General features: G+C 51.5%; 1 protein-coding gene across 1 annotated transcript; it reads left to right on the top strand.

The window, feature by feature from the left end:
- Positions 1 to 1,109: 1,109 nt before the first annotated feature.
- Positions 1,110 to 4,083, top strand: CD7 (CD7 molecule). The gene is made up of 4 exons (XM_052658829.1): positions 1,110 to 1,230; positions 2,261 to 2,575; positions 2,835 to 2,968; positions 3,976 to 4,083. Exons 1-4 carry the CDS (start codon positions 1,179 to 1,181, stop codon positions 4,081 to 4,083), a joined length of 609 nt encoding a protein of 202 aa, XP_052514789.1. The 5' UTR covers positions 1,110 to 1,178.
- Positions 4,084 to 26,565: the final 22,482 nt, after the last annotated feature.

The following is a 26,565-nucleotide window of genomic DNA, read 5'->3' on the forward strand; positions in this document are numbered from 1 at the left end:
GGGAGTGCTGGTGATGAACAGAGGCAGGACGAGGTTGGAATGGGGCGTGTTTCACAAGCCCTGTGCTTTTATTGCTTCCTGCCTACAATTTTGCTAGGATCCTCTGGAACTTTGGCAAGATTCTGCCCCTGAAATAGATACCCCTCACGCAAGAAGTGTCTGTAGATAGGTGGACAGCCCCTGCCAGGGGAGGTCACCCAGCAAACCTAATCCATCCCCACCCCAAACCCCACCCAGGACCCTGAACCTTCAGCACAGGAGCGTCCAGCCAGAGGAGGGGCTCTCCAGGGGGGAAATCTCTTAAGGCTGTCTGGCCACACATGAGCCACGTTCACACACCCGGCACACGCATGTATGGCTTTGGGCCAACACTGGAAGGTTGGCCCTCTAGCCCAAGGCTGCCAGGACAGAGAAATGTCTTCATCTTCCTGGTTGCCCAGAGTCTGTCTCCTCTTCAAGGACCTCCAAACCCTTGGGCTCAGGGTCCAGGCATGGGTCTCCCTCTGCCCTGGGGGCTGCTCACCAGGACCCTGGTGCACCAACATACTGGATGGTAGCCCAGCTGAGCACTCTCCAGCCCTTGCTCCCACAGGAAAGGGAACCGTGAGCCACTCGGGCAGCCACAACCTGGGCACATGCCCCGGGCCTCTCCCTACGACCACACCCAGCCCCCAGGCTGCAGTGGTGACTGACTGACTTGATACTCCAAGTTTCTGGACATAAATCAGGTCCCAGCAGAAAGTGAACCAGAAGACTGGGGCATCTGGACGCTGACCCCCATCCCCACCTGGGGACCCCCTCGTCTTTCTCCCGGTCCTGCCCCTGCCCTTTCTTGCCTTCCTTTCTCCTCTCCCTGGTGTGCAAGTAGGGCAGAGGGGCAGGATCACAGATCTACATGTAAGCGCTCAGACTTAAGAGTTGGGGAGGAGCGCTGCCCCTCCCAGCCTCGCGTACAGCACGTCCCCTCGCTCATGGTACCACCTCCAGCAAGCCTTCCTGGAGCACTCAACCACCCATCGCTGTGTGCAGCCCCCCTGCCTACCTCCTGGTCCATCTAGCTCCCACCACGCCTGAAAGTAGCACCTGGGAGGTGGTGGTGGCAGGCAGTTGGGCGCTACAGACAGGAAGAACCGTGGCAGCCCAGTGAGAGGGGCCCTGCTCTTCATCCTGCAGTGAGCATGATTGGGCTCCTGGGGCTCCTGCTGTTCCCCTTGCTCCAGGCCAACCGAGGTAAGGCTTCCCGACTCTCCATTACCCCATCCCCCACCACACCCCCCCAGCAGGCTTAGCACTTCCACTCAGCTGCATTGCAGCCCTCCCCTCCCCACCTCAGACTCTCGTTCCGGGGAAGGGGGTGATCTCTGGTGACTGTGAGGGAGACCTTCCCTTGGGGCCCCGGCAGTCCCTGCCGGGGGTCAGGTCCAGCCGTGGACACTTGGACCCAAAACCATGGGTGTCAAGATGTGGCTGATGTCTGGGTGCAGAGTCTCTGTGGTTGAAACTCTTCTTTCTCTTTATCTGAATTTTCTCCTACATCAAGGCTGTCTTTGTCCTGAGAAAACATCGTCCTTCTGCTTGCCTTTTGTGCAAAGTTCTGCAGTGAGAAAGAGACCTTAGTTCCACAAAGTGGGATGGGGAACTTGGCAGGCACAATTCTTGTGCCCCCTCCCCCCAAAAAGAGCTGCAGAATTTAGTTTCTGGAGAAGTCAGTGTTTGGATTATGTTTGCACCTGGAAGCTGGCCCTGCTGGACTCGGCTAGGCAGACGAGGGAAATTTTGGGGTGTCTCAGGGACAAGCCAGGATGTGCCCACCCCAGGAGTTACTGGCTTCAGGTGCCTGGAAATGGTGGGGAAACTGAGCAGTTGGTGTTAAAAGAAACAGGGAGAGAAGACAGTGCCCGTGGCTCTTGCGGGAACTGCCATTTAAGAGGGGGAGAAGGTGTAGAACCAGAAAGAGTGGTTGGAGGTCTGAGTGCTTTGGAAGGAAGAGGCCCCACCTCCGACTTCCCCTGACCCTCGGGGTGGGGAGAGGTCACAGGTGGCCTGGCCCTCTGGGATCCCTCTGGAACTTGAGGACATCCCAGGGTGCTGGCATCACGTGTCGCTTGCTCCAAGGCTTCCAAAAGTTGCCTCATCCTTGGTGACATGTCAACAGTGGACTGTCCCTGGGCACCTCTGCCCTGCCACCATCCCCTGCACAGAGATGGGTCCCTGCCCTTCTGGCCAGGCCAGTGGTGATGGTGGTGTGTCCTCCTTGCAGAGGTGTGTCAGTCCCCCCGTAAAACGATCACTTTAGAGGGGGACTCCGTCAACATCACCTGCTCCACCCGGGGGACCCTGCATGGCATCTACCTGAAACAAACGTGGCCAAGCATCAGCGATGTGATTTACTATGAAGATGGGCTGGAGCCCACCGTGGACCCACGGTTCCAGGGCCGCATTGCCTACTCAGGGCTGCAAAGCAACCTGACCATCAGCTTGTACCACCTGCAGTTGGCCGACACCGGTGGCTACACCTGCGTGGCCATCATGGATGATGAGATCTTTGGTCCCGGCACCTTGGTCATGGTGACAGGTAGGGAGTGTGCCAGCCCTAGGACCTCTGCACGTGCCACTCGCCAGCCTGGGCTCCATCTGCCCCTGTGTGGGAAACTTCCCTCTAAGTTTGCTTGAGTTACTCCTTCCAACATGAGCCCAACTCCTCTAGGAAGCCTCCTGGATTCCCCCCCCCCACCCCCTCATACACACTCCAAAGCCCCACCCTGCCCTGAACCGCAGAGGTTCCCACGGACTCCCTCACTTGCCGAATGCCTCTCTCCATTCCTTCTTCCCAGACCAACTGCCCCAGGCAGTGAACACATGCCAGGAGTCTTGGCTGATACACTTTGCCTTCCCCACGGCCCTGGCTGTGGGCTTCTTCCTCGTCGGGCTGGGACTGGGAGCAGTGTGCATGCTGAAAAGAACACAGGTCAGTATGGACCCTCAGGTGTCACCAGTGTCCCTAGAAGCCCACTCCTCTCAGAGAGCATGACGGGAAAGAGAGTGGGTAAGCCTCAGGGATCTGGCCACATGGGAAACCCCAGCACCCACTGACTCCTTCTGTCAGGGGCCCTGGGAACTTAGAGGGTTTGGATGGTGAGGCCCAAGGTGAGACGAAGCTGAAGAACTGGAACCACCTGCAGGGAGGATCGTGGTGCCAGGAACACAGGTCCTGGTCAGCTATTTAAGGGGGATTAGCGAGGTTCAGGGTGGCTCAGAGGGTAAAGAATCCGCCTGCAGTGTAGCAGACCCTAGTTTGAGCCCTGGATCAGGAAGATCCCCCGGAGAAAGGAATGGCTACTCACTCCAGTGTTCTGGCCTGGAGAAGCCACATGGACAGTGGAGCCTGGTGGGCTACAGTCCCTATGGTTGCGAAGAGGTGGACACGACTGAGTGACTAATACTTTTCACAGAGGGTTCCAGAGAGATCCTTTCAGAGAACATGGGCATGCTGCATGTGACTGTGAAAGTGTGCACACATGTACATATGTGTGCATGCATGCATGAGTGAGGCCTGTGAGCTTGTGAAAACCACGTGCAATCGTGTGCTGGAGACGGGAGAGGAGGGGCCAACTGAAACGGGGGCCAGGAAGTGGTCAGCTCACCCCTGGTCCTCCAGCTTTCGCCCCCGCCTTCGCCCAGCACTTCCAGCTCTGCATCCCCAGAGAGCCAGGCCCCTCTCCCTGTCCAGGGCCAGGGTGCAAGGTCAATTCCACCTTCCACATCCCCACCACTGCCCCCGGGGCCCTGACTCTGCCCACCTCACCAAGGCCTGGGCAGCGCTGGAGATCTGAGGGGCTGGCTAAGGACCCTCCTAGAACGGCTTCATGCAAGCCCCCAAATCTATTATAAAAGCTTCCTGAGGGAAAATGCCTTGAAGACAGAGGGTGCTCCTGAGCGAGCTGTCCCAGTGGGAAACAGCAGGCTTTCTTTCAGATCCAGAAACTCTGCTGTGCGAAGGATAAGAGCCCAGTGTATGTGATCTATGAGGACATGTCCCACAGCCGCTGTAACACCATGTCCATCCCCAACCAGTACCAGTGAGCCCGGCAGGGTCCCCGGCCTCCCTCTGCCCAGCAGAGCTCTGGGCCCACCATCCACCCAGAACGAACACACAGGAAGCTCCCGCAGCAGTCAGGCTCCCACAGCCTCCTCCAGGAAGCCCTCCTTGCCTGCCTCCTACCCTTGAGGCTGCTCCTGGCACCTTGGAACCACTGGGAAGGAAACTTCTCTGTCCCACAGCTACCCTGGCCTTTGCATGGCAGAAGAGGCTGCTCTGCAGGATGGACTTGCCTTGGGGCAGTGGCCAACTGGGGGGCTGGGAGCTGAACTCTGACTCCCAGTCAAGACTTGCCAGAAATAAAGGACTTCTCTTCTCCCCTTTTCGACTCCAGTGTCTATTTCTCAGCGAGTTCAGAGTCGAGGCGGGGAGGCTTGCCTAACACCTTCTCTGGAGGCACTGAGGATTTCTGCAGCCTAGAGGATTCTGTGTGAGATTTTCAGAAAGGAGGGAGGGGCCAGGGGACCCAAACTCACTCCAGTTCCTGTTATGGCTGCTGCTGCTGCTAAGTTGCTTCAGTCGTGACCGACTCTGTGCGACCCCATAGACAGCAGCCCACCAGGCTCCCCCGTCCCTGGGATTCTCCAGGCAAGAACACTGGAGTGGGTTGCCATTTCCTTCTCCAATGCATGAAGGGGAAAAGTGAAAGTGAAGTTGCTCAGTCGTGTCTGACTCATAGTGACCCCATGGACTGCATCCTACCAGGCTCCTCCATCCATGAGATTTTCCAGGCCAGAGTACTGGAGTGGCGTGCCATTGCCTTCTCTGTGTTATGGCTGAGAAGGTGCAAATCAACCGGAGCCCTCCCAGCCTCAATGGCCTCCACCACAGGGTGAGTTGCGGACTGAGGAAGGGGAGCAGTGATCTGAGAGTCTTAACAGAGCAGCTGGGCTCTTAACTGGGCTGCTCCCAGTGTGATCTCGTGTTGCGGTGTGATGGGAATTGGGGAACCGACCTTGGGGAAACAAATGCACCCAGTATGGGTGTGAACTGTAGCTGCATTCTCCTGGACCTGGGGCCAAGAACTGGTAGACCATGCTGCCCACCAACTGAAATGAGAAAGCCCTTCATCCACTGGGTTTGCAAAGATTAAAATGCCTTTAAGTAATGACATTCCTTTTAGCTGGAATTGAGTCTTGGGGACATGATCTTTGGTCACAGAAACAAGATTACAGTGATAACCATGGCAGTGTTGCTTTCAGTAACAAAACCAGCCACTGAGAAACTCCCTAGATGTCCAAATAAGAGAACCGCTCTACCGATTCTGGTGCGCACACACTGCAAGCGCTAAAAAGACCCCATGAAGAGCGAAACCTCATGCTAGGACCTTTGCGAGATGCCATAAGGATACAAGCTGGTGCAGAGTATATGTGTGACCCCACATTTATAAAGTACAGATGGGTGTGTGTGGTTGTTTAAACGCCTGACAGCACCATTACGTCTACATGGATGAAATAATGGAAGCACAGAAGAGGTGGTTCTGTCTGGCTGCGGGGTGTATGTCACTGGGGCAGGGGGTCACTGGGACACACTGGGTTTGGGATGCGCAGCTTGGGATGTGATCTCAACAGCTCTTGTGGAGGGTACCAGGACCTGCAGCTGGGACCCAGATGGGGAGGCAGAGACAAGGAACACAGCACCCCCGTCTCCCAGGGGCCCAAGGAAAGGCAGGCCGCCCTACTGAGCCAAGTGCAGCAAGTGTTCATCTGTTACCTGCTGACTTTTGGTCCCCGCTCCTGACCACTCAGCAGCATGTCACTGGGCAAGTCCTGCCCCTCTGGGACTCAGTTTTCCCATCTGTAAATTAGGGGAGTGGGTCCATGCTCCCTTCAAGAGCTGGGTTTAGGACTTCCCTGGGGGTCCAGTGGCTAAGACTCCATGTGCCCAATGTAGGAGGCCCAGGTTCAATTCTTGGCCAGGGAACTAGATCCCTAAAGATGCCACGTGCCACAAGGAAGATCAAAGATCCTGAGTGCTGCGACTAAGACCTGGCACAGCCAGATAAATAATAACAATAATAATAGTTTACAAAGAGCTGGACTCTGTGGTTTCCCAGTCACAATGAGTGCCCTTTCCACTGCCCTCACCCTCAGCTCTCACCGTAGCTTTAGCCTCTTCCCAGCTCCTGAGACAAAAGCAGACAGCACCATCAGCCCATCAGCCCACCTCCAGAGGCCCTTGTCATCAGACGCATCTCTCCACCTGACTCCACCCCAGTGACCAGTGGTCGTGCCCCCTCCATCCTCTGCCCTTCCTTGTGGTCTGTGCTGGGGGTCATGCTGCCCACCATCCTCCCCTCACATGATCACCCTTAGCTGTCTGCTTCTCTGTCTTTTCTAGGGAGGCCAGGGCTGAGTCCCTCCTCCATGTGTCCCCTGCCCCACATCGAGCCCATGCTTGCTGGATGTGTTACATACACGTAACCACATTGGCATTTAAATACTGCTGGCTTTGTTACTGTTATGACAGACAGCCTGAGAGCGCTCTGGGTCTTGGTTCTCCCACATCTACCCCTGGGCCTCGATTTCCTCAGTGTCAAATGGGGGCAGGGAATTCCCTGGCAGTCCAGTGGTTAGAATTTTGTACTTTCACTGCCAAAGGCCCAGGTTCGACCCCTGGTCAGGGAACTAGGATCCCGAGAGCTGCATAGTGTGGCCAATAAATAAATCGATAAAAAGGAGGGCGGGGTCTGCTCTGCTTGGGGGTGGGGAGCCATGAGGACTGAGATATCTCGGGTCAGCCCTCAAAGTAGCCTCTGTACAGCAAACGCTCCACCACCTGTGAAGATATGGGCTGAGCCCCTGGAAGCTGGAGGCAAAGGCCTCGACTGCAGGCAGCAGCCCCCATCCTCAGAATGAAGCTCTGGGGGTTCCAATGTGGGGCTTTTAGAGTTGGAGAAACAGAGTTCAGCTTGGCCCAGGCTGGCCTAGCACTGGGGATAGCAATGGAAACATGGGCCTCTAGGCATTGGCTCCGCCCCTCTCAGGCCCCCAAAGCCTGAGCATGGCCACTGACCCTCCTGACACAGGGGCTGGCCAGGGACTGCAGCCAGTGGGGAGGGGCTGGCACGGTGGGCAGAGGCGTTGGAGTGGAGGGTCTCGGCTGGCCCAGCAGTGCCCTCCTTCCACTCCAGGTTGGCCTGCCCCAAAACCCTGGGCTAAAATCTCAGATTAAAAGGAAGTCTCAAATTGGATTTAAAAGAAAAGATTCAACACTATATTTTCTTCAAAGAGCCACAGGACACCTTTGGGACAAAAAGTGCGGAAAACATATAAAGAGCAAACACGAACTACAAGAAAGCCAGAGTTATCGACTCTACTTTCTGACGAAACAGTACTGCTACAAAGCAGCAACAGAACAAAAGCATAACCAACATGCACCCGTGTATCTAAAATTAGCAAAATAGGTACGAACAGGAAGGACATAACCGCTGGGAGAAATAGATAGATCAACCACTTACGCCTGAGATTTCAAAATGCCCCTTCAGATGTGAATTATGCTGGTAGATAACGTGAAATCCCACACTCTTCAAACAGAAAACCGACATGACGGCACGGCATATGAAAAGCTTTTAAAAAGATCATTTACTGTCAAGAGGAGCTGAGCTAAAACATAACAGAATGAAGTCTGCAGACTCAACGCTGTTGACATGAGCGACAAACATTAACCACACGAAACAGCAACACACGTTTCATCCTAACTAGACGTTCCCATGAGAAGTCAGCCCTGAGCTTCTGAGGGGCGCAGGGCCAGGTTGTGAGTTATCCTGGATGATCTGGAGGGGCCTCTGACAGGGACCCAGCATGAAGGCCGTGTGGCCAGCCCCAAGATCCAGCCCGGGCTTGCCCCAGAGTGTGGCAGGGAGGCTCGCTCCAAGGTTCAGGCAGCATGTGCAACTCAGGGGAGCCAGAGCTCACGCATGCCAAGAGGGACTCTCTAAGGAAACCAACATGAAATCACCAGTACAAAACCAGAGGCAGAAGCAAATGCTTATTTGAAACAAGGAAAGGAATCACAAATTTTATAAATCATCCAAAATATCCAGCAAGTAACAATATTTTGAAATTAACTGACACCGCAGACCTCTCTATTTTTGTTTTTTTGGCTGCATAATTTCACTGCCTCCTCTTTGGTGGCCTCTTCAAATGACCATGAAAGAACACAGAGAAATATCATCCTTATGAAAGCACAAGCCTGGCCGGGACAAGATGTTCATGAGGGACCAGGATGTGCTTGGCCGGCTGGGGATGTGAAACAAGTGCCTTGGCTCCCTACAAACACGGGAATTTCAGAAAATTCTACTTTTCAAGAGTCTTACATAAAAAGAGAAACGGGTGGGGGCGGGGGCGTGCGGTTATAATTGTGTCTGACTGCGTCGTGGAGAGCAGTCCTGGAAATGAAATGTGTGTGACCAGCATGGACGAGTGCCACGGCCTCTGCTAACAATCTCACAGTTTATACACCTCACCTGACGCTGCCAGGCACCGATGGACACGGGTCCCTTTTGTCCACCCCTTGATCCACACATCTCACACCTTCCTGTCATGAAGCCAGAGAGCCTGCCCAGAGCAGGGGGCGTGCAGGGAAGAAATCTGTACCTGGAGGCCGTAATGAATTACAAATGTAGTTGTTTAAAACAACAGCAATTAATTTTTTCACAATTCAGGAGGCCCTAAGTTCAAAACCAAAGTAGGGCTGGTTCCTCCTGGAGGCTCCGAGAGAGAATCTGCCCCAGGCTTCTTCCGGCTCCTGGTGGCGCCGGCGATGAGTGCTTCCTGGGCTTGTGGCCGCATTGCTACACCCTCTGCCCCTGTCACCACATGGCCTTCTCCCAGTATTCAAAATTGTCTCTCCTTATAAGGACATCAATCGTATTGGGATTAAGGCCAGACAGGATGGTCTCATCCTAACTTGACTACATCTGCAAAGACCCTATCTCCAAATCATGTTCCATTCACGGGTCCCTGGTGGACATGAATTTGGGGGAGTACCATTCACCCTCAGTCGTAAAGAACCTGCCTGCAATGCAGGAGCTGCAGAAGAGGTGGGTTCGATCCCTAGGTCAGGAAGATCCCCTGGAGGAGAGCATGGCAACCCACTCAAGTATTCTTGCCTGGAGAATCCCATGGACAGAAGAACCTGGTGGGCTACAATCCATGGGGTCACAAAGAGTCAGACCCAACTGAATCAACTTAGCACACACGTATTCACCCTCAGTGCTCCATTCCTCTCCCAGATAGATAGCAAAATCTTCATCAATCTTAGAGCCACTGCACACCCATAAATAGACCTCCCAAACCAATTAAATGTATCGCCAGGTCAATTTCCTCTTACCAGGCCTCAGAGATGCTCTGGGCCAGACTGAGGCTGCCTGACACGCAAGCAGTCTGGAGAGAGGCGGGGTCTGGATCACTGCGGTCACACATCTGTACCCAGCTTCACATCACACGCGACGCTCCAGGCCTTGGGAGCGTCTGAGGCCTGATCGTCAGGACCACATAGCAAAGCTACCTGGACCCACAGGCTAGTTTGTTTCCAGGAGATGCTGTCCACCCTGAGTTCTAGCTCAAACCACCTACGCACAACTTCTAGACACCGTAGACATACAACTTCTAGACACATGGTTATTTCTGCATGGCAGGTGAGATGGGGCCCAGATACTTGAAAGGCAGCATGGATCCCAGATCAAAGACCCAACTCAGCCCCACATGCTGAAGCTTCCTTGAGGGTCTGCTGTGGGCCTCTCAACCATCAGGACTGAGACCACCACAAGCCCTTAGCCTACTGTGAAACTTTCCAGCCCTGCCACATACCACATTGCTGTGGGGTCAGCTCTGGGCTCTCCGAGGAGGGGACACCCAATTCAGGGTCAGTGGGTGCTTGGCCTGAAGAACACGCCGGGCTGTGCCTGAGTGATGTACCCACTTTAGGGTCCAAAGGCAGAACCAGGGCAGTTTTTGTTCTTACTGAACAATTTTCATGTCCATGCAACAAGTACTGACCAAGTGGTCATTCTCCACGGGGTGCAAATCTAGGCCCTGTGGGTTCACCGGTAAAGCAAGGCCCAACCCCCAGGGAGCCGGCGCTCCCAGGAGCCAGGAGAGTGGTCTGGAAAGAAGCGGTTGAGTGCGGGTAAGAGAAACAGCGTGAGGGGCTTCAGGGAGCCGGGGCCGGGGGAGGGCTGCAAGGCTTCACAGAACCAGCTTGGGGACACCCGGGGACCACGCCGCAAGAGGGACAGAAGGGCCTCAGCCTGACACCAGGCTGAGGGTCAGGGTTATAGACAAGTCCATCTGCTGCCCTCACTCTCCCCGTGGAGAACTCAGGTCTCTACGGGCCTGAGCAAGGGGGAGGGGTAAACACGAGGAGCCGGGCCCAGAGATGCGCAGCCACTGAAATGTCGGTCTACCCACAGGCACCTGTCAGCCGCATCAGCAGAGGCTGTGGTTGCCACGACAGGGGCTTCTCTCAGGGCCGCAGGAAGGAGAGGCAAGGCCTGCAGTTCCCCCCACCAAATTCTCACCCCCCACACCACAGGCCTCACATCCGCCCCCAGCCTTCCTCAGTCCTGCAGCCGCCCCCATCCTTCCCCACAAGCCCCCAACCCCCACAAGGGTAACAGCACAAGTGGTGCCTGAGACGTGTATCCTGGCAACTATCTTTCACACCTAAACCCAGGAACCTGCACCTAATAAAATGAGCCCTGCCCCCGCCACCCTGGCAAATGAAAACCCACAGCCTCAACATGGTCCAGGGACCCTCGGGCACCCTGTCCTGTCCCCCTGCTGCCACCCAGCTACTGGTGCAGCCACAGTCCTGGCGGGCCCAGGCCCGACCCCCATGCCCGCCTCGCTGGGTCCTGCCCCACCTCCTCTGGAGCCCTTGGCCAGCCCTCCCCACCTGTCTTGGCTTCTGGGTGCTTCTTCACCCTCCTTCCCTCCCCTCTGCCTCCTCCCCTTCCCTTCTCTTCTTGGGTCCTCCTCCTCCCTCCCCTCTTCCTTCTCCTCCTCCTCAGATTCTGACCACTCTGTTCTCTGGTGGATGGTGTCCAGGGCCTCCTGAGCCTCGCTGGTCTCCCTGGGGATGGATGACCGTGGGCCTGTGGCCTGTCTTCTCAGGCTGGGGCTCCCACAGATCCTCAGACCTGCCCCCCAACACATGCATGGCCTCTGTTTCTCTCAGGCTCAAGCCCTGGGCTTCAGGCATTTCAGTTCTCAAAAAGCCACAGTCTGCCTCCCCTCAAATGACAAAACCAAGTCAAGGTGGGTGACTGGCCCCCCTGAGCCCCCACTTCTGACAGATGGCCCAGGAAGGAGGGCTCCTTGCAGGTTGTTACAAATCTCAGGTTCACCCCTCAAAAGCCAATAATTCAAGAGGCACGTATCAGTAGAGAGGAACGTTGCTTTACTCACAAAAGCCGGCAATCCGGGGAGAAGGTGGACTTATGTACGGAGACCAACTCTGCAGATTCTGCTCAGAAAAGACTGTTTTTATTTTTTATTATTTTATTTTTATTTCTTTTTAACACCAAAAATATTTTGTACTGGGGTATAGCTGATCAGGGAGGAGGCGATGGCAACCCACTCCAGTCCTCTTGCCTGGAAAATCCCATGGATGGAGGGGCCTGGTGGGCTGCAGTCCATGGGGTCGCTATGAGTCAGACACGACTGAGCGACTTGTTTCACTTTTCACTTTCATGCATTGGAGAAGGAAATGGCAACCCACTCCAGTGTTCTTGCCTGGAGAATCCCAGGGATGGGGGAGCCTGGCGGGCTGCCGTCTATGGGGTCGCACAGAGTCGGTCACGACTGAAGCGACTTAGCAGCATAGCTGATCAGCCCTGACGGTTTTTAAAGGGGAAAAAAGGGAAAAAATCTCAGTCAATCACTGAGGCAGGAAGTTGGGTGCCACATCATTCTCCTTTCCGTGCACTGGCTGCCTCTCTCTTTCAGCGTTATCTTGCCTTTGTGATCTGCCTGCAGGATTGTGAGAGTTGGTCATTTTTTAACTCCTCAGTTCTTCATTTTTACTTCTTTTTATCTAGGAAACAAATCAACAGATTAGGCAAGACATGGTGTGCATTCAGCAGAGCATAAGCCAAGAGTTAGCTTAAGTTACCTAGTGATCTTGTTCCTAGAATTAGTCTTTCAAGGTTGGAAGGGAACAGAAATGAGCAAATAGGAAATGAGGCAAAAGAGCTGCTTTCAATTCCCCACTGTCAAACATCATTCCATTTCTATAGAATTACGGGTGAAGTTCCATCTTCTGTAACTTCTTGCTGATATAAGGCACCATATTCCTAAGAGTGGACGATGTCAACTTGGGCCTATAGCATCTCTTTGCTGACAATTTTAGGATTTCCTGCTTACATATATGGGCAGAGCAAGCTACAATTATTTTGATGCCCACAAAAGGTATAGATTATTATGAGAAAGAAATGTTAATCCCATTCTCCTGAGGCCAGTTCTTAGAATTGTGATAGCCATAGATTCAGTGGGTTTCCCTGGTGGCTCAGAGGGTAAAGAATCTGCCTGCAATGTAGGAGACCCAGGTTCAATACCTAGGTTGGGAAGATGCCCTGGAGAAGGGAATGGCAACCCCCTCCAGTATTCTTGCCTGGAGAACCCCATGGACAGAGGAGCCTGGCAGGCTACAGTCCATGGGGTTGCCAAGAAGTGGCCATGACTGAACAGCTAACATACACACACAGATTCCGTACGGCTCGAATTGGAGCAGCTTCTTTCTTGGCTGTGGTCTGGTCATCACACAGTTAGATTTTCCCTCTGGTGGCAGTTACAGTATCTGTAAAAACAAGTCAAAAATGTGTTGTCAGATTCTTTGTCTGTGACTCTGTTGTCCTGATCATTAACTGTTTAGTTTTCTATTTGGGGAGGGGGGTCTGCAGGGTTCTGTTTGGTTCCAAGGAGAGACCCCACATCTCCTTGAAGGTAAGGGGTCACCACCAAGTCCTGTGGTTGCATTTCAGGAGCTGCATCAAAACCCCTGCTGCCCCACCCCCACCCCATTCAGACACAGCAGCCCCAGGAAATGAAAGGGAGGGGGCTCTGCTTCACTGAAAGACCTGCAAATGGGGGACTCTCCCCACTTGACATGTGACATGTGGAGACTCAGAAGGCCGAGTGACACAGCATTGGGCCTCAGTCCCCCCATACCCCAGTGTGTCCCTTCCCCACAGCTCCATAGCCTGGAACACAGTTCACCCCTCCAGGATCCCTATCCTGTAAGACCCCACCCCTCTGGTAGGATGGGACTTTCTGGCTCTCCTAAAGGCTCAGGCACTCAACAGCCCAAGGCCCTTCCCTACAGCTCCTGGCAGCAGCATCCTGCACCCCTCTCTGTGCTCACAGCTCAGCATGGTCTTGGGGCTTCCTGAGTCAGAGAAAACCTGCCTAGATACCATGGAGAAAGACCCCAGTAAGCTGAGGGACCCCATCCTGGACTCCTGTCAGTCATCACCATACCCACAGTGGCCACCGGGGTGGTGGAATAGTTTCTATTTCTAAGAGATTGACTCTGAACAAGATGTGGTACCCTGGGTCCCAGGGGTCTTTGAGGAGCCTCCTGGGCTACAGCTGAGTTGAGTCCAAGAGGTACCTGTCCCCTGTGTCATAAGCTCAAAGCCCACTCTGGCCACCCAGCTCTTCCTCACGCACAGATGTGGGAATGCCACTCAGGATCCGGGAACAGCTCCCAGAGGCTAGAGGAGATAGCCCACCTTGTCTGTGAACCTGCCAGGACCTCATGATGCTGGGCCACCACCGGGGGAGCCAGCCCAGACCTACAGCTCCTGCAGGCCAAGTTCACCCAGCAGGGCCTACAGGTTGATGCTGTGGAGGCCAGGCTTCCTGTTTTTCACAGGTGGGCAGGGAGCCCACATCCTGCCTCTCCTGGGGGTGCACTTCTCTGAACATACTCTGCTCCAGGGCAGTGTTCTCTCCATTCCCAACCATTGTCTCCCCTCTCCTGGGGCCTCCACCAGGTGCCTCCAGAGCAAGAACACAGTTCTCCCCTCCAGGATCTCCATCCTGTAAGACCCCACCAATCGTGGTGGGATGGGACTCTCCAGCCTGGACCACCCTCCATCATTCCAGGATTCCCACCCTGTAAGACCCCACTCATGGTGGGATGGCACTCTCTGGCTCTCCTAAAGGCCCAGGCACCCAGCAGCCATCCCCCACAGTCAGGCCAGGAGCGTGAGGTCCAGAGGATGTCCCACCTGCTCAAGGCCACCTTGGTCCCCACGTGATAGATAACCTCAGAACGAAGATCTCTTCAAGAGGGACCCCAAACCCCATATTTTGTGATTTTACCATATATAATTTGAGTAACAAGGCATGGGACTCTCAGCAGGGACCCTCAGCTCTGCCTCAGGCATGGGTGTGAGTCATGTGATCTCCAGAAAGAGGGATTCCTGGGGGAAGATCAGAGGGCCAAACCATGGGTGCAGGGTATTCTGGGCAACCCCACTTTCTCTCCTGAACATGGTACATGGCAAGAAGTTCCAGGCTGTACTTGGTACATTCAGAGAATAACCACCTTAACCTCCTTCTACCTACCTTCCCCCCCCCACACACACCTTCTGCCTGAGTCTCTCACTTCACCTAGACTCAAGGCTTTGGCCTTCACATGCCACAGGTAGGCAGTCTCCTGGGGGACCAGCAGAAGCTGGAAAGATCCCCTGCCCACTCTTGCAACTCCTTGGGTCCCGACCTCCCCCTGCCAAGGGGCTGTCACTTATCAAACTACAGGGGTGGAAAACAGTGGTCAACTTCCTAAATTAGCTGTCCTCCTATGATCCTCCAGCCATGGCATCCTGAGGACACACTGATGCCCCTCACTTGGGCCTCATCGGCATCATCAGAAAGGATAGCTGGTGTTGAATGGGATCTCTTGCGACATGGACCATCACGTCATCTTGCCTGCAGCCAGGCCACTTAGAAGTGGGACTACCTCTCTCATCCCTTCCCAGGACATTGCATGTCCCCCAGGTCAGCCTCAAGCATGCTGGACTCCTGCCTGGACCCTCTTCTCTGTTCCAGGGCCCGGGCTCCCGCCTTCATATGCTGCCCCTCCCTACTCACCCAGTTCTCTTCTGGTTCCCTGCTGCTGTCACCTCCCCACTCTTCACCCAGAGAGCCTGCTCTGATCTCAGATCTGCCCCCAAGATGCCTCCATTTCTGCCCTCTCGTGTCTGGGCCAAACCCTGATGGCCCCACCCAGTCCATTCTGGGCACTTGTGACTAGGAGGTCCAACTGGGCCCACATGTCATAGCCTCTCCCTTCCCAATATCTCAGCCGGCTATCCTCCCATTGCCCCCAGAACCCCTGGCTGGTTTTGTGTGACTGAAGCCGTCTCCACCCACTTCCTCTGGAGCCACAGGAAAGGTTTGAACAAGGAAAGGGGCCCTGAGGAGTAGCTGTGGCCACGGCACAGCCTGCACACCCACAGCATACACACGCACGCCCACCCACCTTTTCTTTCCCCTGGCTTGCCTGTGACCCACCCTCTTCTCTCTGCTGGAATCCTCAGACCTGGCCCCTAGCTGCCTTCAGGGGCCTTCAGTGCTCGCAGGTGTTGAGCTCCCAGATGGTGTCCCTGCACCCAGCCTGGTACAGCGTGGTGGCCCGGCAGGATCTGAACCAGATCCCCCAGTCCCTGTGGGTGCTGTGGAGCCCAAGGAGCCTTAACCAATTCACATCTGTGCAGCGGCAGCTGCCTCCCCTGAGTGATGTGAAGCGCAGAGCCTCCTGCCCTCTGGTGGCAGGACCAGGATAAGGCAGGGAGCCGGCCCAGCTAGTGTTCCTGGTTTGACACATCAGGCCAGAAGGGGAACACCAAGTTCCTGGAGTGCAGCCCCTCATTGACAGGTGGGGAAACAGAGGTCCAGGCACAGCAGGGGCCTCTGACAGGAGACAGAGAACCACCAGCCTCAAGATGACTTTCCCAGTGGGCTAGATGCTGATTATGGACAGGTAAGAGGGTCTCACCAGACTGTCACCTTGTCCCCAAGAAATGAGCATCCTCACAACATTTCTGATGGTTTGGGGGTCTTGGGTTTGGGAACTTTAACAATCAGCCTGTGAGGCTGAGGGCCAGCAGGGTTCACACACCAGAGTCAAGATGTGGGGAGCAGGAGAGGACAGAGGGCAAGGATCCAATTTTCTTCCTGGAAAAAAGCACTCTGGAAATGGATAAAAATGAGAGGAAGGAGCAGGCAGGTCTCAGACAAGGTAATAGCTGATGTAGATGCATGAAGAAAATGCTCACCCCCAATTAAAGAAAAGCAATGGGCAGCTGCCAAGTGCAGTTACCTGCAACTGAGCAAAAGTCTCAGAAATCTCAGAAATATAGGATTGGCAATGCTATGAGGATCAGACCCCTCACACACAACGTCTTATTAACAGAGATGAACTCAGCAAAAAACACAGACCAAAGGAGCCCTCAGCTCCCAGCAGCTGAGACCTGTGGCTGTAAATACAGGACCTGCGGCCCCCACTGCCAACCAGGAGAGGCGTGCTGATGCAGCCATACAGGTGGGCGACACCTCACCCCTCAAACTGGCTGGACAATTTGACCTCAGCAGATGTGGAGGTTTGGGTATGTGCCACGCGGGTATGGGGCACAGGCATCACTAATTGTTCATTTAACCGAAATCCTGCAGGGGCCCACGTCAGCCCTAGACCAGGTTTTCTTTTTAAAGAAGAAAAATTGTATTAGAAATTGTAATAAGAATCTAAATACAGCCTCCGTACTTTCATCAAGTGATTTTAAAGCACACTAAAGATGAAAGAATGTTGTCCTGGGTTCTGTCATGCGAGATGGTCCAGGGGCTGGTGGCGAGACACTGGAATCTGCTCCCACGGTCGCTGTGGCCTGGCGCTGCTCTGTGCATCTTCTGATGCCCTTACTTCTCACGTCAGGCTTCTCTGCGTTGAGGGCAGCAGATGGGAGATTCCAGACCCTCCACTGCATTCAGTAGAACAAACTGCAGCCACAGAGCAGGTGTCTGCACTTCCGAGGCCACATGGGACACTGAAGGAAACAGCATCATCCTCTCAGGTGACGTCATCACTCTTCTGTTTTCTTGGTCGCTTAGTCATTGTGGGCACAGTTGGTAATAGTTGATGAGTAATGGTGAAATTATTCCTGTAACTGAGCAGAGCAGTTTTACAGACACTAAACCCCCCACCAAAAGGCAGACATTCACATCCATGAGCCCATAGCCCCCAAGCCTTCTGGAGCCTAAGGATACTGTCAACCCCTGTGACACCTCCCAGTTACCTCACCATCAACCAATCAGAGAACTATGCCCGAGCTGATCTCTGAGGGGCACCCTGGGATGCCCCTCCCCTCACCTGGCCTTTAAAAAGGCTTTCCTGAAACCCATCAGGAGTCTGGGCTCTCCCAGCACTAGCCATCCCAGATTCTGTTTATGGTGTGCGTGCTAATTTGCTTCAGTCACGTCCTACTCTTTGCAACCCTATAGACTGTAGCCCTCCAGGCTCCTCTGTGCATAGGATTCTCCAAGCAAGAACACTGGAGTGGGCTGCCACGCCCTTCTCCAGGGCATCTTTCCGACCAAGGGATCGAACCCTAGTCTCTTACATCTAATGCATGGGCAAGCCAGTTCTTTACCACTAGCGCCCCCTGGGAAAGCCCCCTTTTAAGGCTTCTGACAATAAGTGCTGCACTTGCCTTCACCACTGGGTGTCAGCAGATTGGCTTGACTGCAGCAGACCCAAGTTTGGTTGGGTAACAAATATTCCTAGGATGATGAAGTAGCAAAATGCCTCAAAATACAGGAAAAGTAAGACCAAGATCAGTGGACCACAGTGGTAACTGCAAGCCAGGAGATGATTTATTCTATCTGGAATAGAATAAAGGAAACATAAGTAACACAAGGAAACAAAAATAATCTGTGTTCCCCTTGTGCTTTGAAGACCTGTAAAAATTAAAATTTCACAGGAGTTAGAACTGTCCACTACCTGAGGTGCTAAAGAGGCACTGGGGACCCCATGTTGCACCTGGCCCCCAGAAGGTGCAGCTGGGATGTGTGGGGGCGCCACCTGGAAGGGCAGAGAGAGGATGCAGGAAGGGGAGGAGGTCAGGCTGGGAGTCACTACAGGCTGGGGAGTGGGGAGAAACATCAGGGGAGAAGGAGCAGGGTAGGGAGGAGGAAGGTGGGTGCAGAAAAGGGAGGGTGTGCAGGCTCAAAGCCCAACACCCACCCACCTGCAGGCGCTGAGGGGGTGGAGGGAATGGGGAAGCTAGGCATCCAGGCCGCTCCAGACCAGACTGTTTTGGAGGCACCCCTGAAGCAGAGGAGCCTGCTGAGCTGGGGGTTGCCCCCTCTGCACTGCAGGGACCACTGAGGATCAAGGGAGGGCCAGGAGGCTGGCTTGGGACCAGATCACACTCTCCAGAAGGGTTTGTGAGTGCAGCACCCAGAGGACAGAGACCCAGAAAGCTGGGCACGCCTGCGAGGAGATCCCCCTCAGTGTCTTTATCAGATGTGGAGCCTTGGGAGACCCGAGCCTTGGCACTGACCCTCCAACCAGAGCCCAGGAGTCAGCCCATGAGTGAAGGGGCTCCTTGCAGGGCCCAGTGCCAACCCTCCCCCACACACTGAGGGTCAGTGCCAATGCTGCTTTCTCCAGGAGAGGCGCAACGCAACTGCTCACTTTATATGCCATCTGACTTTTTGCAAAGGTGCCAAAGCAACCAAGCAAACAAAGGCAAGTCTTTTAACATATGATGCTACAATAACCAGACATGCATGTGGCAAAAAATGAATCCTATGTTACACTGATAATGACGGAGTAAACACACAAAGTGAAAAGTGTGAAAGTCACTCAGTCTGTCAGACTCTGTGACCCCATGGACTGTAGCTCCCCCAAGCTCTTCTGTCATGGAATTCTCCAGGCAAGAATACTGGAGTGGGTTGCCAATCCCTTCTCCAGGGGATCTTCCCAACCCAGGGATTGAACCCAGGTCTCCTGCACTGCAGGTGGATTCTTTATCATCTGAACCAATCAGGGAAGCCCCAAAAGGGACAAAATAGGTGGTTAAATAGTTAATCCCATTAGGGAATTGTAAGCGGAAGAAATACACGAGACTCTTGTAAGTTAACGATTACTCAAGAAAGCAGTTTTGCTTAACCACAAAACCAAGCAGGCTTGCTTAGCAACAAAACTGTACAACAGAACCATGAGACATGCCCCCCAAACAATAAAACAATGAGGGCTACATTTTGCCCAGTGCACTCAATAAGTTAGGACATGCTGTCTGAACACGTGGAAAACAATAATCTGTGGACCCAGCTTGACCATATAAGGACAAGAAAATTCCCCTGCTCAACCTGGAGGAGAAACTGATGACGGAAGCATGACATCTACTCAAGAAAGACAAGAAGAACTTCTCCCCCTTCCCACTTTTCCTTTGATTATATAACTGTAGCCCAGTAAGTTCTCAGGACATTGTACCCCCTTGCCCACCCGTGTGTAGGCCTCATAAGCATCCTATTCTAATAAATCACTTCTTATCTATCACTTTGCCTTTCGCTGAATTCTTTCTGTGCTGAGACATAAAGGAATATAGTATTATAGCTCTTCAGAACTCCCCCAAAAATGACACCCAACAGTTTCAACATTGTGTACAAAAATTAATTTACAATGCACTGTAGATTTAAAAGTGAAAGCTAAAACCCTAAAGCTTTAGAGGAAAATATCTTTTAACTTAGGGAAAGGCTTCTTAGTTCTGAGAAAATGGAGAAATTTGACTTCATTGAAATTCAAAAAAATTTCTGTTCAAGAAAATCCGCTGTTAAGACAATCAATCAGCAATCCAGAGGATGGGAGAAAATATTTGCAAAACTAATATCTGACAAAGAATGATCTCCAGACTATACAAATAACTCCCACTGCTCTAAATGAAAAAATCAGACTACCCACTTGGAAAACTCCATCCTATCTCACTTTTGCTTTTTTGATCACATTTGAAAAAGGGTCAGCCAAAGCATGGACCTGAATGCAACTGTCTTTTAATGAACAAAGTCCATGGTTTGGGGGTTATTTCCATTGCACCTTGATGGGGAGAGCCAACCAGCCCAAGAAAGTAAATTGGGAGCTGTCATCAACTGAAGGACACAAAACAAAAGCACCCAGATAAAAGCTAATGTATCAGAAGTTGGAATATCTGCTTTTTTCCAGATGTAACAACATTTTTTTCAATTTTTTTTAATGTGGACCACTTTTAAAGTCTCTATTGAGTTGTAACCATATTGTTTCTGCTCTATGTTTTTGGTCTTTTAGCCACAAGGCAAGTGGATTCTTAGTTCTCTGACCAGGGACCGAACCTGCACCCACTGCATTGGAAGGTGAAGTTTCAACCACTGGAACACCAGGAAAGTCCCCAGATGTAATAACTTAATTGCCTACATGATAGAAAGTTACATAAAATATACACTAACCTCCTTACTCTTCAATTATCAAATACCCTCCCTGCAACATGACTAAAGCTGTCAGAGGGAGGTGTGCTGCTCAGAATTACCAAAAGCCTGAAAATCCTCTTTTGCAGCACAGAAGTTTAGGTGGTCCCATTAAACTAACTACACTTCTGCTATCTTTAAACAAGGGCTTGAACACTTGGAGGGGTATTTGGAAATTCCTTTTCTGTGTAAAAATCCCTTTTAAATGCCTTCCTGGAAGTTACCTGTGATAATATGTTTCCAATATTAATAAAATGCCACTGTTGAAAAACAAATTTAAGCTAAATAACCCAGTTTTTTTTTAAATGGACAAAAGATTTGTTATTTTCAAAAGAAGAAAAAAGTGCTTTAGTATCATTCATCATCAGAACAATGAAAATTAAAACCACAGTGAGATACCACTTCACTTCTATTAGAAGGGCTGAGTGAGTGAAGTCGCTCAGTCGTGTCTGACTCTTTGTGACCCCATGGACTGTAGCCTTCCAGGCTCCTCTGTCCATGGGATTTTCCAGGCAATAGTACTGGAGTGGATTGCCATTTCCTTCTCCAGGGGATCTTCCCAACCCAGGGATTGAACCCAAGTCTCTCGTATTGTAGACAGACGCTTTACCATCTAAGCCACCTTTAAAAAGTACTGATGAGGAAATAGAGAAATTAGAACCCTCATACACTGTTGGTGGCCTGAAAATTGAAAGCCATGGTGGAATAAGATCTGTCAGCTTCTGGTGAAACAAACACACTCCTATCCTTTGACCCAGTCCTGGATATCTGTCCAGAGAAATAAAAACCTATGTCCACTGGAAGGCTTCAAAAAGAATGTTTGCAGAAGCTTAATTTACAATCGCCAAAAAACGAGCCAGTCCGAGTGTCCATCAACAGGGAGTTTACAATGGGGCCCTGCCCGCAACCAAAATGGCAAACTATCAATGTAGGAAACGAGGGTGGTCGCAAAAACATAATACTAAGTGAAAAAACCTTACACAAGAGTGTGTACCCTGTGCTTCATTTATATGGCTCCTAGAACCATAGTGGAAAATGGTTCTGAATGGCAAGACCATGGTGGAAATACTCAGAACAGTGAATGTTTCTGTACAGTAGGGGTGGACATGGAATGGAAAGGGCAAGAAGGAACTTTCTGGGGTGATGAGCATGTTCTGTTTGTCCTGACTGTGTCTTGGGTCACACAGTAGTGTGTATTTGCTAAGGCTCAGCAAAACTATGATTAGGATTTATGTACTTCATTGTAAATTTAACATTAAAAATCTATAAACAAATACTACATGCTAATGCTATGCATGCTAAAGTATTTGGGGGGACATGTGCTTATATTTGCAATGTAATAATATTAGAAATATTAGAAATATATAGTTTTATGTTAATGGTTTAATAAGGAGCACCTGCAAATCGATTGCCAGCACCAAAACTGGAGCATTTCCAGAAACTTGAGTCCATTGGTGAGCTTGTCCCCATCCCTTTCCCCAAAATGCGTAGCATTTTCTTGCTTTAAAGGGTTCCCCCGAGCCTTCCTAAGTGATCAGTGCAAAGAAATAGAGGAAAACGATAGAACGGAAAAGACTAGAGATCTCTTCAAGAAAATTAGAGCTACCAGGGGAACATTTCATGCAAACATGGGCACAAGAAAAACGACAGAAACAGTATGGACCTAAAAAAAGCAGAAGATATTAAGAAGAGGGGACAAGAATACACGGAAAAACTATACCAAAAAAGATCTTCATTACCCAGATAATCACGATGGTGTGATTGCTCACCAAGAGCCAGACATCCTGGAGTGTGAAGTCAAATGGGCCTTAGGAAGCATCACTATGAACAAAGTTAGTGGAGGCAATGGAATTTCAGTGGAGCTATTTGAAATCCTAAAAGATGACGCTGTGAAAGTACTACACTCAATATTCCAGAAAATTTGGAAAACTCATCAGTGGCCACAGGACTGGAAAAGGTCAGTTTTCATTCCAATCCCAAAGAAAGGCAATGCCAAAGAATGCTCAAACTACCGCACAATTGCACTCATCTCACTACTCATATGCTAGTAAAGTAATGCTCAAAATTCTCCAAGCTAGGCTTCAATAGTATGTGAACCGAGAACTTCCAGATGTTCAAGCTGGATTTAGAAAAGTCAGAGGAACCAGAAATCACACTGCCAACACCACTGGATCATAGAAAAAGCAAGAGAATTCCAGAAAAACATCTACTTCGGCTTTATTGACAAAGCCTTTGACTGTATGGATCACAGCAAACTGTGGAAAATTCTTAAAGACATGGGAATACCAGACCACCTGACCTGCCCCCTGAGAGATCTGTGTGCAGGTCAAGAAGCAACAGTTAGAACTGGACATGGAACAACAGACTGGTTCCAAATAGGAAAAGGAGTGCATCAAGGCTGTATATTGTCACCCTGCTTATTTAACTTATATGCAGAGTACATCATGAGAAACACTGGGCTGGAGGAAGCACAGGCTGGAATCAAGATTGCTGGGAGAAATATCAATAACCTCAGATATGCAGATGACACCACCCTTATGGCAGAAAGTGAAGAAGAACTAAAGAGCCTCTTGATGAAAGTGAAAGAGGAGAGTGAAAAAGTTGGCTTAAAGCTCAACATTCAGAAAACTAAGATTATGGCATCTGGTCCCATCACTTCATGGCAAATTGATGGGGAAACAGTGGCTGACTTTATTTTTCTGGGCTCCAAAATCACTGCAGATGGTGATTGCAGCCATGAAATTAAAAGACGCTTACTTCTTGGAAGGAAAGTTATGACCAACCTAGACAGCATATTCAAAAGCAGAGACATTACTTTGCCAACAATGGTTGGCTAGTCAAGGCTATGGTTTTTCCAGTGGTCATGTATGGATGTGAGAGTTGGAATATAAAGAAAGCTGCGTGCTGAAGAACTGATGCTTTTGAACTGTGGTGTTGGAGAAGACTCTTGAGAGTCCTTGGACTGCAAGGAGAGCCAACCAATCCATCCTAAAGGAGATCAGTCCTGGGTGTTCATTGGAAGGACTGATGTTGAAGCTGAAACTCCAATACTTTGGCCACCTGATGCAAAGAGCTGACTTATTTGAAAAGACTCCTATGCTGGGAAAGATTGAGGGCAGGAGGAGAAGGGGACGACAGAGGATGAGACGGTTGGATGGCATCACCAACTCGATGGACATAGGTTTGGGTGGACTCCGGGAGTTGGTGATGGACAGGGAGGCCTGGTGTGCTGGAGTTCATGGGGTCGCAAAGAATCGGACACGACTGAGTGACTGAACTGAACTGACTGAACGGATTTAGATGCCTAACAGTAGGCGGGCTTGTGGGTGTAAATACTAACGTGGTGGTGTTCACTGGAAAATAGACTTTGCTGAGTCTGAAATTATCTACTGAACAAAACACTGAAGGGCAGGTTGGGGTGAGGCAGTGCTCTGATCTCTGGGTTGCCCACCCTGGACGAGCTCTTTGCTAGAGGAGAGGAGGCGGGGATTCGAGCGCTCAGAGCTGGCCTGCCTGACCGAGTCTGCTGAGGCTGCTGGGAACCCCGCCCCCACCCCCGACGCCAGGCCCCCAACCCCGGCCCCAAGTCCCGGATCCCTAGGACGGACCCGTCCAACTGGACCTCCGGCCCGCAGTAACCACAACCACCCACCGCGGGGTAGACCATACACTAGACACGTGACTGGACCTGACCAATGACCGTACCACAAGCTGCGGCCTTTGCGATTGGGCCAGAGGTTGACACATGATCCTACATCACCAATCAGAGCCCAGGGAAGTCTATTTAAGGCTGGGCCGGGCTCTCACTCTCACCCGCCGCCTGAGGTGTGTTTCCTGGAAGTGAGTTCTTGCGTTGGCGACGATCCGGCGGAACCCTGGGGGATCTAGAGAGTTGCGGAGACGCGAGAGGCGCCCGCTTGGACTACGCGGCACTTGCTGCAGGACGACTTGGAATGTCTCCCTAATAGGCACGCAGGGTCTGAGCAGGTTCCTTGGCGTGGTGCTCCTGAGGTCCTGGGTCGCCAGTCCCAAGAAAGCCCAGCCCAGGGGACCCACCCAGAGACAGGCGATCGGACATCAGGCCTCACTCGCAGTCCCACCGCCCCTTGGCCCCCTCAACGTGACAAGGACGCGCCCCTGGAAGGAGCACAGGGGGCTCCGGATTAAATACCGGACGTTTATTGAGAGACAATACACTTACTGTAAAATTCATTATTTAAAGTGTGCGCTTTTGAACCAGCTTCCTTTCCATGATCACTTTCTAGAATTTGCATTTCTCTAGTTATGCGGCAAGGCTTGTCTGTGAGGGTTGAGGGTGTTAAGAGCAGTTGTGGTTTGAGAAAGTGTGAGAACACACACAGTCTCCTGAAAAATGTCTAGGCTTTTAGTAGCGGTAACAATGTTATCAATAATAAATAAACAGAGTGTGCGGTTTAGTGGTTGTCAGATTCAGAGTTGAATTTCTATTTTCATCATTTCAGATGGGAAAAAACTTGCGCTTGTTAGCAGCCATTTTCCTCCCAGTCCTCCAGCCCTGCTTCGTGCTTAGTCACTTCAGTCGTGTCCAACTCTGCGACCCCAGTGACTGCAGTGTACCAGGCTCCTCGGTCCATGGGATTTTCCAGGCAAGAGTACTGGAGTGAGGTGCCATTGCCTTCTCCAACGCATGAAAGTGAAAAGTGAAAGTGAAGTCGCTCAGTCTGTGTCCAGCTCTGTGCAACCCTATAGACAGCAGCCCACCAGGCTCCCCCGTCCCTGGGATTCTCCAGGCAAGAACACTGGAGTGGGTTGCCATTTCCTTCTCCAGTGCATGAAAGTGAAAAGTGAAAGTGAAGTCGCTCAGTCGTGTCTGACTCTTAGCGACCCCATGGACTGCAGCCCACCAGGCTTCTCCGTCCATGGGATTTTCCAGGCAAGAGTACTGAAGCGGGGTGCCATCACCTTCTCTGCCCTCCAGTCCTAGGTAACCACTAATCTATTTTTGGTTCATATAGATTTACCTATATTGCACATGCTAAAGAATTATTCCTTGTATATTTGAAGTACAAGTTTAACAGGGTATCCTATATTTGTTGGCTAAATTTGGCCCCCTCAAAGGGGAGTATTCAAGCACTCTGGCTTGAGGAGGAGGACCAAGGCACTTGACTGGAGTGTGAGATCTGCCCATAGGACACACTTCCACAGGATATAGTTTCCAAGAAAATGGAACTGCAAAGAGACAGACATCCAGCGATTTCTGGCTGTGCGTGGGTCCTCTGGGACTATCCCTGGAACACCCTCCATGGAAGAAGGTACAGGAGCTCAGAGAGAGGAGCAGGGAGTGAGGGTGACTTCAGGTCTCACAGGCCCTGAAGGCCTTTCATGAATGTATTCTTTTCTGCAACGATCCTGTTTCCATATTTTCTAGTTCCCTCTATATTTAAAAATAGTCCTATTTGTTGTTGTTCAGTCGCTCAGTCTTGTCTGACTCTTTGTAACCCCAGAGACTGCAGCATGCCAGACTTCCTGTCCTTCACTATCTCCCAGAGTTTGCTCAGACTCCTGTCCAATGAGTCGATGATGCCATCCTACCATCTCATCCTGTGTCACCCTCTTCTCCTGCCCTCAATCTTTCCCAGCATCAGGGTTTTTTCCTAATGAGTCAGTTCTTCACATCAGGTAGCCAAAGGATTGAAGCTTCGGCTTTAGCATCAGACCTTCCAGTGAATGTTTAGGGTTGATTTCCTTTAGGATGGACTAGTTTGATCACCTTGCAGTTCAAGGGACTCTCCAGAATCTCCTCCAACACCATTGTTCAAAAGCATCGGTTCTTTGGCGCTCAGCCTTCTTTACGGTCCAACTCTCATGTCCGTACATGACTACTGAAGAAACCATAGCTTTGTCTATATGGACCTTTGTTGGCAAAGTGATGTCCCTGCTTTTCAACACACTGTCTAGGTTTGTCACAGCTTTTCTTCC

Source organism: Budorcas taxicolor, chromosome 19, assembly GCF_023091745.1.
Source record: "Budorcas taxicolor isolate Tak-1 chromosome 19, Takin1.1, whole genome shotgun sequence".
NCBI lineage: Eukaryota > Metazoa > Chordata > Mammalia > Artiodactyla > Bovidae > Budorcas > Budorcas taxicolor.

Coding starts and splice junctions, on each gene's coding strand:
- CD7 (XM_052658829.1), top strand. CDS start 1,179: ATGATTGGGCTCCTGGGGCTCCTGCTGTTCCCCTTGCTCCAGGCCAAC. Junction 1,231..2,260: donor CTTGCTCCAGGCCAACCGAG/GTAAGGCTTCCC, acceptor TCCTCCTTGCAG/AGGTGTGTCAGTCCCCCCGT. Junction 2,969..3,975: donor GCATGCTGAAAAGAACACAG/GTCAGTATGGAC, acceptor GCTTTCTTTCAG/ATCCAGAAACTCTGCTGTGC.